Genomic DNA, 13,514 nt, shown 5'->3' with positions numbered 1-13,514 from the left:
TCCCAAATGCAATCTCATTAGATTAGATTGCCCCCTGGCCACGAGCCCCAGTGGCCATGTGGCGCTCTATCCTCTCCCCCCTCCTCCTCCTCCTCCTCCTCCTCCTCCAACCCGGGCCGATTCCTCTGGAGTGGAAGTGGTCTGATTGATGTCCAGCCGCTCTATATCACAGCGCAGCCTTCCCTGTACAGCTGGTGGCTTCAGTAATGCCATACAGCCAGATCAATCAGAGTGACCCCCTGCTGTGCATGCTGATCACTGCCCCCTCCCCCTGTCTCCCCCGCCTCACCCCTACCCTCACCCGCCCCGAGCTGTAAGCAGCAGACAGCCGCGCTCCTGATTATTTACCTGTTAATTACAGAATTGAACCAGTAAAGATGACTCAGAGGTACGAGACGCCACAAGGCAGCGTTCCGCTCGCTGACCCCCGCTTCTCCCAGCAGTTTGTCCAACAAAGCAAGCTTTTATTTTGTTACACGTTTTGATCTGTTACGGCGGTAACTTTGTTCTTGGTTCTTGTACATTTTCTGTAACCATTTCTACCTCATTTTTGCGGCATATTGTACATGAAAGTATTTATTTCATGTCTTTTTTGATGTCTGTTTTAAAAATGATAATGTTCTTGAACTGTAATGGTCTACCTCAGAAAAGACTGTATTTTAAGAGAAGAGTATCACACAATATTAAACAGAATTTGTCAATATTGCACTGCGGCTGTGGCTTCTTTGGTTTCTCTCTCGTGTCGTCAGTCGGGCCACAGCAATTGGCTAAAGTGCAGAAATGACATAATGGCGGCGCTGAGCTTACGTCTCTTTAACCGTAGCCTGGATTGACCGCAATGTTCAGGTCAGCACTTACTTTAACTGATTGCTAAATCGTTTCGACGTATAAACGCAGAGGGGAGGCGATCAGAAGAACGTGGATGTGTTCTTCATACGGACATGTAAGTGTGTAAGTGTGTAAGAATACAGATGACGCGTTCAGACCAGCTCAGGTTTAGTTTTAGAGCTAGAAAAGGTTGCTGATGGCGAATTCATGGGGTGAAAGATTAGAAAGCGTGGAAGCTGTGGGTGTGTGTGTCTGTGTGTATTAAAGATAAACAAAGAAAGAGACGCACGTTGGTCTGTAAGAGCATGTGTGTGTTTTTATGTGTGTTGCTTTGTCCAGAACAGCAACAGAAGCAGTGCGAGCACACCCCTGAGGCTGTAGGCCCGGCACCAGAGCGCAGAGGTCCTTCATCCCTGTCACTGTCTGTAAACAACAGCTCGTCCCAGCGGCCTGCCCACTGCTATTTCTGGGCTTTCCCCACATCTCTCAGAGTCTCACAGCCAGCAGCAGAAGTAAATCTCCACCCAGAAGTGAAAGTTTAGTCCAAGGCTGAAACGGGAAGCGGTTCTCCTCCAAGTTATGGATTGTGATGTCAAAGCTGAGTTGGAAACATCTGTGACTGAGTCCCAGTAGAGCCGTGGCGGTGGTGTTGATGACAGCCTAATTAATTGTCTAATAATGATGCATAGCTCTGTTATAAGCACAACCTTGAGCCGCCGCCGCCCTTCATCCTCTGATGAAGGATAATTGTTTCTGCAGCTGTTTTAAAAATTATTTCCTATCCTTTCCCGTCACAAACCCAATAACACCGCCGTCCGCAGCACAACATGACCTTGCCGAGCCGCCTGTGTGCAGACGTGACATTGAAAGATGAGCAAAGCTGCGGCATGTTTACTCTGATTTCACTCCACCGTGCTAATATGTGACAGATCAAACGCTGAAGCTCGTGTTCATGTTCTGTTTACATCTCTAAACTCCAAACTGTGACTGAAGCTGGACACCATGAAGGCCCTGCTGTACGGAGATACGACATTTGAGAGTTCACTCTTTATCTCACACTCTGACACAGTAGCTGTTCCTTCCTCTCTCCACGTCCTGTGAGTCAGCGCAGCACACTGACTCACGTTCTGTCCTTTCTGTCCGGACTGATTCCTGTCCTCCAGGAAGTCAACCATTCTCTCCTCTCCCTGCTGATTGGAGGTAATTAGGCAAGCAGAGTATGTAATTGGATAATAAAAGATGCTAATGAGCTGCTGTCCTATTTACGCATTCTGTTGCAGTGAGTGGCAGCGTACAGATCACACACACTTTCCTCACCACTCTACTGCTCTCATACAAATCATACAAAGAATTAAAATGCATTATTCAGATCGGAAAAGAAATGAATGTGAATTATTTAAAATAGTGACGTTTATAGATTTGGGTCTATGAAGCAGTTCTGGGAACGATCTCCTCCTGGTGTAACTCGATCAAAGGCGTAAAAGAGAGAAGGTCATAAAGCTAATAAATGTTCAGTTGTACTTCCAGATGCATGGCTGGTTCTGTTTGTTGGTGTTGTTTGTGTTGAGCTTTGTGTGATGAAAGTGCTGCAGCTTCATGTTTCTTTGCAAGCATTGAGCCTGAATATCTGTATTTATGACTTTCCTATTTTCACCGCCAGCTCCCGTGCTGCATTCAAAGGTGCCTGGACAAAAAACATGAAAGATATTTATGATAACAGCCTTCATAGAATAAAAAGCTCATTCTTTGATTCTCCCCTCACAGAGACACGAGCCTCACCTCTCTACCTCTCCTTCCCCACCCAGCAGAGCTGCTGGCGCTCTATTGTCCGGGCCTTGATACTGACAAGGTTGACATCAGAGGAGAGCTCTGACACTCTGTGAGTTAGGACTGCCAGCTGTTAGCAATCAAGTCTATTTTGAAGTCAGGGACACATGGACCCCCAGGGCCAAAGCAGCAACTAGCCCAACCCCTCGCCCCCCAACCCACCCTGCAACCTCCGAGCCCCCTGGTCCCACAGATAGCCAGCACAGCTGTATTGGTTCCAGATGTTGGAAGCCTGCAGTAAAGCCCTTTTACCTAAGAGGACCCCGAAAATGATGACAGGCCAACAGAGGGGGAAGGCAGCAAATAACAATAAGGCAAACACTGAGCTGAGAGTCAGACTGAACACTAAACATGCAACCTATTGTTGTAGTTAATGTTCTCTAACAAGTAAAGAATAAGTCCATGATCAAGTTTTACATTTATATTTGCTCACACACACTTGCCCTTGTCAGTGGAGCAGCAGCACATTGTGGTAAACAGTAGAAGGCACTGGCACTGCAGAGAATGGGATCAATGTTGTTTAACACTTGATATTGGATCCTTCCTGGAAGGCGTAGCTGTCATCACAAATACTGGCCTGAATACTAAAGACTCAAATCTTTATATTACCCAGGACAGAGTTCCACCAGGCATGCAGTGTTTGAACAAAGTAACAAAACAAGAGGAATGGACTAAATCACAATCCATAGATGGAGTTTGTGTGAAATCATCTCATCTGAAGATTTAGAAAAATGATATGATGAAATATTCCTGAAGCTCTTTAGAAGAAAGGGATCAGATCTGTGCTGGCTTGCAGCTGCATTGTTTCTCTCTCTCTCTGCTCCATCAAAACTCCCAGGAAATCACATTTGACAAGTGGAATGTGCTGGCAAAAGGTTCCTGGCCTCCACCCTTTCACGTGACTAAAGTGTGATTCTAGAATAAATAAATACTAAACAGGAATTTATGAGAATAAACAGGCTACTTGTAAAGAACAGATCAAACAAAGAAAGACAGAAATATCCGAATTTTTTTATGATAACAGAAAAAAAGGAATAATTTTGAAACCATACCGCTTAATATCATTTAATTTCTGTAGTAAATATTCCATTTTGCTGTGCGGTTATATAATCTGAAGCAGAGCTCTGATCACACAGAGGGACGCGATCCGGTGAAGCTTTCTGCGTGTCTTTACCGCCCTCTTGTGGCTAATCTTGCCACAAGAGACACTGCAAACCCACGTCAACTGACTGTGGCCATTAATCGATACATCAGGCCGAAAAAGCAAATGGATTGTGAATTTTAAGATTGTAAAATACACTGTCACAGCTTCACAACCTTATTTTGTTAAGATCATTTTCAAAAATATGACGGTAAACTTGCTCACTGCTCATTATAGCCAAAGAAAAGAGCAATGTTACAGCTTCAGTTATTAAAAACAAAGGATTATTATTATTAATAATAATAATCATTGTTTGGGGGTTATTGGGTTATTCTTTATGTTTATGCACAGTTCATATTATATTTTGTCTTGAAAACGGGATGGCTACACTTTTGTTTGTAAGAGCATCACGAATACTACTACTACTAATAATAATAATAATAACAATGACAATAATAATAATGAAAAATACGCCAGTATTTGACAAGAGAAACGGGATGACACAAGCACACTGTAGCTGTGTTTCTGTAAACTATGACTCAAGAGACACAAGAGTCTCTTTTGAGTTATATTACAACCAAAACACCATTAGAAGTGGCTGTAGTGAGTCAGTCGGTATGGAATCGTGGTAAAAATCTCAGATATATCTGGACATTACGGGCATTACGGACATTAGTGGTTTTCCATCATATCGGCGCCATTATCCTCCACTATCATGTCATCAGTCTGACCCTGACCGGAAGTTACAGCAGATGTTGACTGACTCAAGACCTCACATCGCCCGCTGCTCCTTCCGAGGAATTACAACACTAACCGTCCACTTTCACGTTTACAGTAATCCCGTAATCCGCGTTTCCTTCGTTCAGCTCAGTTTCATCAATCATTACATCATTACATCAGTACAAAGGCACGTGAAGTGACGTCACTCGGGAGAATCCAACAACAATGCCACCTTTGTCGAAAAGTGTAACGGTGAAATGTGAGTAACGCGTCTGTCTGTCATGAGCGAACACGCACGTGAGTGAGCGGAAGAGGACGCGCGAGGAGAAGCGCGCGGTCAAAGCGAGGCGGCAGAGGAACCGAGGCGCGCGGGGCAAAAGGGAGCGGAACCGAGGCGCGCGGAGAAAAAGGGAGCGAAGCGAGGCGCGCGGGGCAAAAGGGAGCGAAGCGAGGCGCGCGGTGCATACGGGGGCGGAAACGAGGCGCGCGGGTCAGTCAGGAGCGGAACCGGGGCGCGCGGGTCAGACAGGAGCGGAACCGGGGCGCACGTAGGCGTGCGGTGCAGACATTGCAGACGTAGGCGCCACAATGTGCGTAATATAGGGAAGTAACCAAACCTACTCAGCGGACAGCGAAAACTTTACTCCGACTGGCCCGTTTGTAAATTTATCGCCATCTTAGTCCGTGTTTGCGTTAAATGTTTGCGGTACAAGTGTTTTTCTTTTAACTGACAACAGCGGCGTCAAACCCCGCGATGTTAAAGGAAATGTTCGGAATGGCGAGCAGCAAATGAGAAGAGGAAGAGGCGAACGATCAGCAAGACTGTCAATGTTTTGAGGGATATTTTGCAGAAGGTAAGTTTGTAAGTGTGTGTGTGGCGTTGGTTTAATTCCTGGACGTTTTCTTTTACTTCCGTACAGTTTGGGCCTGTATGCTGTGAGGCCTTCAGGGTTTGGCAGTTGTGGAAAAAAGGGGCGCAATTAACGTGTTTGTCGTTGTGGCTCTGCCATGTGTTTGATCCGCACTAAAGCGGCCGCTGCCTGACGTAATTCACCATAATATGAAGTCTTACGACAGAATAAGCGATATGACTAGTTATTATTGTAATATTAAGCATAGCTGCGTGAAGTTCTGCAATCAGGAAGACGGATCATCAACTCGTTCCTCCTCCGTCTTTGCTCCGTGTTGTTGTGAACATCTCAACGGTCTCTGAGAGAAACTGTCCCTGAATGTTGGCGTCCTGGGCCGTTTATTTAGAAGGTTAATATGAAATAAAGAAACAGTGGCACCAAATATAATTATATTGCAAACAAGTTCAAATAATAACGTTGGACTGGCTTTCTGAAGAAAAGCCAGTATTGCTCGAGGATAAACAAAACAAACACGAGCTGGTTTCACTTTTTGTCACCCACTCTGTTATCTAGTAAAGTAGTGAACTGAGCTGTGAGTGTATGCATGTGAAGTCAAATGGATTGCATGTAGTTTGAACATGTTTTTTTATACCCGGTGTGCCAATGCGTCACATCAGAATGCTGTTTGTGAACCTGAACGCACCAAGGTGTGTCTCAAGTTCACTAGGCTCTTGGTGGATCGAGGAAAGGAGTTTACCAAATTTAACAGCTTGCACATGAAGTGACCCAGGCTCTAATGGCTGTGTGGCACACTGCTTGCCATCTGGGGGGGAAGACGTCCGTTATCAACCCCTCCTCCAGATGTGAAGGGCCGATATGTGCTGCTCCTTCACTGCTATAAAGGCTTCACTAGGTCACTGGGGTGTGATCCGGGTGCTGACAGATCGTAGAGAGCAAAGGGATATGGAGCTGAGGATGAGCACTTGCATCCTACCAAAAATGGAGGGACTGTCCCGGTTTGTGCTTACAAAACAAAGTGTGGTTCCCTAGCTGCATGGTGGAACGGAGAGCGTCAGGCCGTCTCTCTGTTTACACACGCTCATTAGAGCATACTAGTCGCAGTCATATACTTATTATCTTCATGTTCATAGGTCACAAGGAATACTAGAGACTTTATTTGTTGTTGGGTTAAGTTTTATTGAACGGTCCTGGAACGTGCACACTATAAAGCACATGTGTGTGTGTGCTGTATTTTCTTTGGTGTCATACTGTAAAAGCCTTCTGATCAAATTGAACTCCTCAGCAAAAGAACCACAACATTATAAATCATTGCCACATCCTGTTCTGTGCTGCTTCACCCTCAGACTGAATGAGCCGTCTGTCGTTCTGTTGTTTTCCATCTTCTTCACACTTATTATCCACCATTTAAGGAACTTGTGATTTCATTTTAATCCCTTTGTAAGTGAAGGTGTGAGGAGGAGAGTCTTGTTTGGTTCCTCTGCTCAGATGAAGACTGAACCCTGCATCATTACCGAGTAAACCTTTGATGAATGTAGCGTTGTAGTTTGTCGTTGTTTAGCGTTTTGCTCTGTCCCCTCATGTGGTAAGCAGATAAAGCTGACAGGAAGAGCTCGGCTGTTTGGCCAGGGAGAGATTTAAGACTTTGATCTGTGTGTGTTTTTCAACCGCTTCCAGAGCCTTCGCTTTTTATATCTGACCTATTTTCGCTCTCTGCCTGGGAAAGTTTGAATTAGTTGTGTTGTGATGAAGCTCAGTGCCAGTATCAATGAGTAATGAACTCTCCCCAGAGGAGACGGTCCCCTTTTGGCTCTAAATCCACCAGGAAGAATGAGAGGTGGAGCCCAGTCTAAAGGTCTATGAAGTCCCTGTCTAACTGCACTGCTCACCGGCGTCAAGCTCATCTCTGCGTAATGTCCCTTTACTGTAGCCCTGCCTGATCATGGCCCAGTGGAAACAGATGAGCCAGCTGATCCAGCACCTCTCCTACCAGACCCTCAACGACCTCTACCCCTCATCTACCTTCCCCATAGAGGTCAGGTACTTCCTGGCCGAGTGGATAGAGGAGCAGAGATGGTACCACACACACACACACACACACAAACACACACACACACACACACACCGGACACACAGATGTTATTTATTAAACGTATTAGTCATTGTTTATTATTATTAAAAAGGCAGTAAATAAATAAAAACATTCCAGTGTGGAGAGTTTCTGTATTTTTCATGTGAGGGTCGACTGATATGTTCTGAGCCTGAGACATGAAGACGCTCACATGTATGAACGTGGAGAAGGAATTGCGCTGTAACCGGTTGTGCCTCTGATTGATGATGATGATGAGTTTTTGTTCTGACTCACTTGTACGTGCGGACATGCATACACTGTTAAAGTTGCACATGTGTATTTTGGTGTGTGTGTGTGTGTTCAGGGAGGACTTTGACCTGGAGAAGGTGGATCAGCAGCCTCAGGCTCAGGTTCTGCTGAACGAGATCATCAACCTCATGCAGATGCTGGGTCAGCAGAACGGTGCCAACGTGGTGGATAGGATGAAGCTGATGCAGATCAGCAGGAACATGGTACGGCCCCTCCCTCCCTCAGGAGGTCTACAGACACATTCAGGTCCTTCCTGCTCAGGCTTAGAGTTATTGTCTCCTAACAATGAAGCATAGAATGTGTTTAGCTTACGTTAAAGCCACAGTTTCTGTAAGTACATTCAATCTAATCAGACGTTCTTGATTCTCCAGAACATGTACCAGCACCAGCCGCTCCAGTTTGGAGTCATGGTGAGGGACGTCCTGAGGAAGGAGACCCTCCTGCTCAGCAAGGCCGTAAGCTCACACTCAGTACACACACACAGCTCTGACCCTGACACTGACGGAGTAACAGAGTGACCCTGCACTGAGTAACAGAGTGATCCTGCACTTTACTGTCTAACCGTCCCGTGTCTGTAGTCACAGACGGCAAACGTGGCACATTTCCAACACTTCCCGAACCCGGAGCCCGCGTCGTCTCCGACCAACATGTGGGAGGTGGACCAGCTGGTGCTCAAGGTCCAGGACTGCAGACAGAAGATCCACCATCTCCAGGAAGACCTCAACTGGGAGAGGCAGAACTTTGAGTCCCTCCAAGGTGAGGGGACGCAGACCAGACCCCCAACACACACACACACACACACACACACACATCACGGAATTCAGGAAACTGCTGGCCGCTTCATGTCTCTCCCTGTTCCTTCTCCAGGGGGAAGCGTACGGAGTTTACGTTACAGCAGTCTTGTCAGTGAGCCGCTCTGATGCCACTTTCTGTTTTGTTTTGTTTCCGCTCAGGGCCGATCCAGAATGGAATGGACCCACAAAACGCAGAGCTCCAGAAACTCCAGAACCAAATCCAGCAGCATGAGTACAACGTGAAAGTCATGGCCACGGTGAGCAGAACGTCCTCACACAACTTCACACCCAACTGGTTATGAGGGGGAAACTTGTGACGTCAGTGTGTGTTTGTGTCTGTTTGTGTGTGTGTGTGTGGTTGCAGAACCGCGTCCAGCTGCTGCACAAGGCTGTGGACTGTCTGGATCAGTGTCAGTCCCTTCTGATCAGCCGGTTGAAGGCGTGGAGGTGGGAGCAGCACAAAGCCACCATCGGACACCCGTTTGACGACAACCTCAACCCCCTGCAGGCCTGGTGAGGAACTACACACTCGGCCCGTTTGGACCCCAGCAGCCTTAAAGCCTCGACAGCATTTGACTTAATCATGACATCATAGGTTAAGACTTTTTTTATCATTGTGTGGCTTCCAGGTGTGAACAGCTGCTGGGGGTGAACGGGAAGCTGAGGCAGGAATTGATGCTGATCAAAGAGCCGATCCAGGAGCTCCAGGAGAGGCTGGGGCAACTTCTGCAGGTTCTCATCCAAAGGTAGCAGAAGAACATCAGTTCATTTTCTATACGTCTGTAATTCTCTCCGAGGTGAAGAATGAGAAAGGAAAGATCATTCAGTAGAGGACAGAGAAGGTTCATGTCTCTTCTCGTGTCCCTCAGCTCCCTGGTGGTGGACAAGCAGCCGCCTCAGGTCATCAAGACACAGTCAAAGTTCTCCACCACTGTGAGATACCTCCTGGGGGACAAAGTGGCTCCGGGCAAGCCGGTGCTGCTGAGGGCGCAGATCATTACTGAAGTCCAGGCCAGGAACCTGGGCCAGGCCCCCAGGTGGGTCACACACACACACACACACACACACACACACACACACACACACACACACACACACACACACACACACAAACTTATGATCAATTCAATTCATAATGAGTTTCCTGTCTCTCTGATGCAGTGATAACATTGGGGAGTTGATCAACAACTCGGCCATTTTGGAACACAACACCTCCACCAAGAGCACGTGTGCCACCTTCAGGAACATGGTACGAGTCTGCGCTCGATCTTTACACTGGTCTGAGGTTTATCTGAGTCCAGATATCAGATTGAAACACCTGCTTTGCTTTCACAGTCGATTAAGAAGATCAAGAGAGCCGACAGGAAGGGCTCAGAGTCGGTGACGGAGGAGAAGTTTGCACTCTTCTTCTCCGCAGAGATCACCATCACTGGCTGCGACACGCCCTACAGGATACAGGTGTGTGTGTGTTTGTGTGTGTGTGTGTGTGTGGCTTCATTCCCCTGTAAAGAGCCTGTGGGTCTCAACAAACTTTCCAAAGATGACAAACTATGTCCCAATGTAATAAAATAAATAAAAACCGTCTGTGTTTATTCCCAGCCTAGTTTACATTCTCGCCATCATTTCAAATGTTTATGTCTAGTTTCATCGTTTCACAGACATCATTAGTGACTCTACACAGCTTTGTTTATTGTGCGTCTGTGTACGTTTGTGACTACAGATGATCTCATTGCCGGTGGTGGTGATCGTCCATGGTAGTCAGGACAACAACGCCCTGGCCACCATCATATGGGACTGTGCCTTTGCCGAACCAGTGAGCGCCGACTTCTTGCTTTTGTGACCTCAGTGTCCCCTTTCCCCACTAACGTCATGGTAACAGGATGTGTGTTGTTGTTCTGCCGTCGTCAGGACAGAATACCCTTTGTGGTTACCGAGCGTGTTTCCTGGAGGCTGATGTGTTTGACCCTCAACAGTAAGTTCACCTCTGAGGTGGTGACGCACCACAACCTGGACCAGTACAACAAACACTTCCTGGCCCAGAAGATCTTCGACAAGCCCGACTTCTCTGGAGACTTCAGCACCATGATGGTTTCCTGGGCCCAGTTCAACAAGGTACACATGTGAACCTGCCGCACAAAGCAAACGCACAAGGCAAACACACAAAAGCACAATCTCACCGTGTTTGTTGAACCTACAGGAAGTTCTCCCGGGTCGGCTGTTCACCTTCTGGCAGTGGTTTGAGGGAGTGATGGAACTGACGAAGAAGCACCTGAAGACCTACTGGAGCGAAGGGTGCAGAGAACCTCACTGCGCTCTCTCTCTCTCTCTCTTTCTTTCTTTCTTTCTTTCTTTTTCTTTCTCTCTCCGTCTCTCCCTGTCTCTCTCTCGATCTCTCATTAAGACAACCTGGTACAGTCTGATGAAAACCATGCTAATGCTAAGCTCTTCACCAGGCTCATCTTCGGCTTCATCGGGAAGCAGCACCTCCATCTGATTCTCAAAGATCAACCCAACGGCACCTTCCTGCTCCGCTTCAGTGACTCTGAGATCGGAGGGATCACCATCGCCTACGTGTCGGCCACAGAGAGTGAGTGTTCCCCAGGGTCCATGTTACATCGGGTCTCTTCTTTTCCGTCCCTTCCTGCTCCCTGTTTCCTGTTTGTGCTGGCACAGAATAATAAGAAAGAAACAGGATCCATGCAGCTGTTACACTGAGGAGGATGACATCATCCTAAACAAACTCTGCTCAGTTCTTTTTTCTTGAAGGCTTCTTGTGTCTTATGTTCTCTGTCTCTCTCTCTCTCTCTCTCTCTCTGGCTCTCTCTCTCTCTCTTGCTCATTCTCTCTGTCGCTCGTTCTCTCTCTCATTCTCTCCGTCTCACTCTTGTTCTCTCTCCTCTCTCCTCTCTCTCTTGACCTCGCTCTCTCTCTCTCTCTCGTTCTCTCTCCCCCTCTCTCTCTCTCTCTCTCTTGACCTCGCTCTCTCTCTCTCGTTCTCTCTCCCCCTCTCCCTCTCTCTCTCCTCTCTCTCTTGACCTTGCTCTCTCTCTCTCTCTCTCTCTCTCTCTGGTTCTCTCTCCCCCTCTCTCTCTCTCTTGACCTCGCTCTCTCTCTCTCTCTCTCTCTCTCTCGTTCTCTCTCCCCCTCTCTCTCTCTCCTCTCCTCTCTCTCTTGACCTCTCTCTCTCCCTCCCCCCTCTCTCTTTCTCTCTCCCTCTCTTTATCTCTTTTTCAGATGGGGGTCAGAGAATCCAGAACATTCAGCCCTTCACCAAAAGAGACCTCGAGATCCGTTGCCTCGGTGACCGCATCCGAGACATCAACCACATAACCTTCCTGTATCCTGCGTTTAGGAAAGACGACGTTTTTAAGAAATACTACACAGGTACATGAAGGCTCCTTCTCTGCTGGTGTTCAGGTAAGAGACGCAGCCTGCAGCTCTGAACTCTCTGTCTCTCTCTTTGGCTGCAGACCCTCAGCCCTCACCTGGGGGAGGCTACATACCTGTCTCACTGCACACCAAAGTGGGCACGTAAGTAACGCTGTGCTGTGATTGGCTGAATGGAACGTTTATCGTCGAGTTAAACGGAAAACATTTTAAGTGTGTGTTTGTGTGTGTGTGTGTGTGTGTGTGTGTGTGTGTTTGCACAGGGAAGCGGGCACACCTGCACAGCTCGTCCCCTCTATGCCGCCTCACAGTGAAAGTCCTCACAATCCTCTGGCCGGCTTCTCCATGTAAGTCTTCATCCTGCAGATGGACGATCGCTTCTATGCATTTATTTATGAAGCTGAGGTTCATAGTGATGAAGCTGAGGTTCATACTGATGAAGCTGAGGTTCATACTGATGAAGCTGAGGTTCATACTGATGAAGCTGAGGTTCATACTGATGAAGCTGAGTTCACACTGATGAAGCTGCTGTTCCCTCTGTGATCCTCAGGCAGTCGTTCGATCAGTTTCCTCCTGATCCCATGGCTGAAGATTCCCCGGTTGACGAGTTTATCGACCAGAACGTTGGTCAGGTGTTCCCTGATATGTAAGTTTACATCTTCATCCTGCACATCGTAAAGCATTCAGACACATTGAACAGTTTAGAAGGTAACATGTTTTTCTTTCAATATTTGTTTGTTTGCGCCCAGCGACCTTCCCAGCGACCTTCCTCCCAATATGGACATGGATCTGGACACTATTCTGAAGAACCTGGAGGATTAAGGACCGATCTGGAGCGGAGGCAGCATGGCAGACAAACAAGCCTGTCTCACCATGAAACACAAACATAGAAACATAGAAACATGGAAACATGACTCTCTACAGCGACGGCAACTTCTAAGGCAACAAGCTTGTGGGAGACTAATCTGCCTTCTCTGGGACTCAACAAGGAATCGTTTAAACAACAAGAGAACTGAGAACAAACCGAGATGTAAATACTGAGTCACTGCCATTGGATGGGAGGTGATCCGTTTCCTTGCTGGTCAGCTGGTGGTAGGATCTCTTTAATGTACATGTGTTTGCTTATCTGCTGTTGTAAATGTCTGGATGTGTGTTTAGACCACAGAGCTCACACACGGGCCCAGGATGGTCCAGCTGGGGAGACGCTGCTGCATGCTGGCTTCTGTGTTTTCAGGTTTATTATAAATATAAATATTTTAAATGGAATATTTAACCGTTTGAGTGCCAGGTTCAGCCTTACCCAGAGTGTTTCACTTATTCTCATAACAGAATATGCATGATGATGAATGGTGCATTAGCTTAAGGTCAGTCAATGTTTGTGCCTTCTTTGTTTTGTACGGTCAATACAAATATTTATGTTGAATTATTATGGAATTCCATAGCTCTGAAACTCTCCCAATGTGATGGACACTGCATGGCTGCAGTGAGGACGTCTCATTAAAGACTTTACTATCCTGATTGGCCGCTTGCTGTTTTGTGAGGTTTATGAAGTTTTCCACTCCAAAATT

At 47.0% G+C, this 13,514-nt stretch overlaps 1 protein-coding gene across 1 annotated transcript; it reads left to right on the top strand.

Annotated features, from left to right (window-relative positions):
• The first annotated feature begins 4,568 nt into the window (after positions 1-4,568).
• stat6 (signal transducer and activator of transcription 6, interleukin-4 induced) lies at positions 4,569-13,464 on the top strand. The gene is made up of 20 exons (XM_076171871.1): positions 4,569-5,370; positions 7,316-7,461; positions 7,821-7,968; positions 8,137-8,220; positions 8,344-8,521; positions 8,719-8,816; positions 8,924-9,072; positions 9,189-9,305; positions 9,429-9,596; positions 9,721-9,808; positions 9,895-10,017; positions 10,280-10,372; positions 10,468-10,671; positions 10,757-10,851; positions 11,013-11,146; positions 11,794-11,943; positions 12,030-12,090; positions 12,210-12,293; positions 12,497-12,592; positions 12,696-13,464. The coding sequence occupies exons 2-20, from the start codon at positions 7,328-7,330 to the stop codon at positions 12,766-12,768; spliced, it is 2,277 nt and encodes a 758-aa protein (XP_076027986.1). The 5' UTR covers positions 4,569-5,370; positions 7,316-7,327; the 3' UTR covers positions 12,769-13,464.
• The last annotated feature ends 50 nt before the right edge of the window (positions 13,465-13,514 follow it).

Source organism: Genypterus blacodes, unplaced genomic scaffold (genome assembly GCF_046128005.1).
Source record: "Genypterus blacodes isolate CSIRO-AG114 ecotype Tasmania unplaced genomic scaffold, CSIRO-AGI_Gbla_v1 ptg000274l_1, whole genome shotgun sequence".
In the NCBI taxonomy this organism is placed as follows: domain Eukaryota; kingdom Metazoa; phylum Chordata; class Actinopteri; order Ophidiiformes; family Ophidiidae; genus Genypterus; species Genypterus blacodes.
Note: the sequence above shows the minus strand (reverse complement) of the source record. Positions and strands in the feature narration are given on the sequence as shown.

Bases quoted from the DNA above. Each gene is read 5' to 3' on its own strand.
- stat6 (XM_076171871.1), top strand. From the start codon at position 7,328: ATGGCCCAGTGGAAACAGATGAGCCAGCTGATCCAGCACCTCTCCTAC. The intron at 8,522-8,718 runs GTGAGGGGACGC...GTTTCCGCTCAG, and splicing joins GAACTTTGAGTCCCTCCAAG to GGCCGATCCAGAATGGAATG. The intron at 11,944-12,029 runs GTACATGAAGGC...CTTTGGCTGCAG, and splicing joins TTTTAAGAAATACTACACAG to ACCCTCAGCCCTCACCTGGG.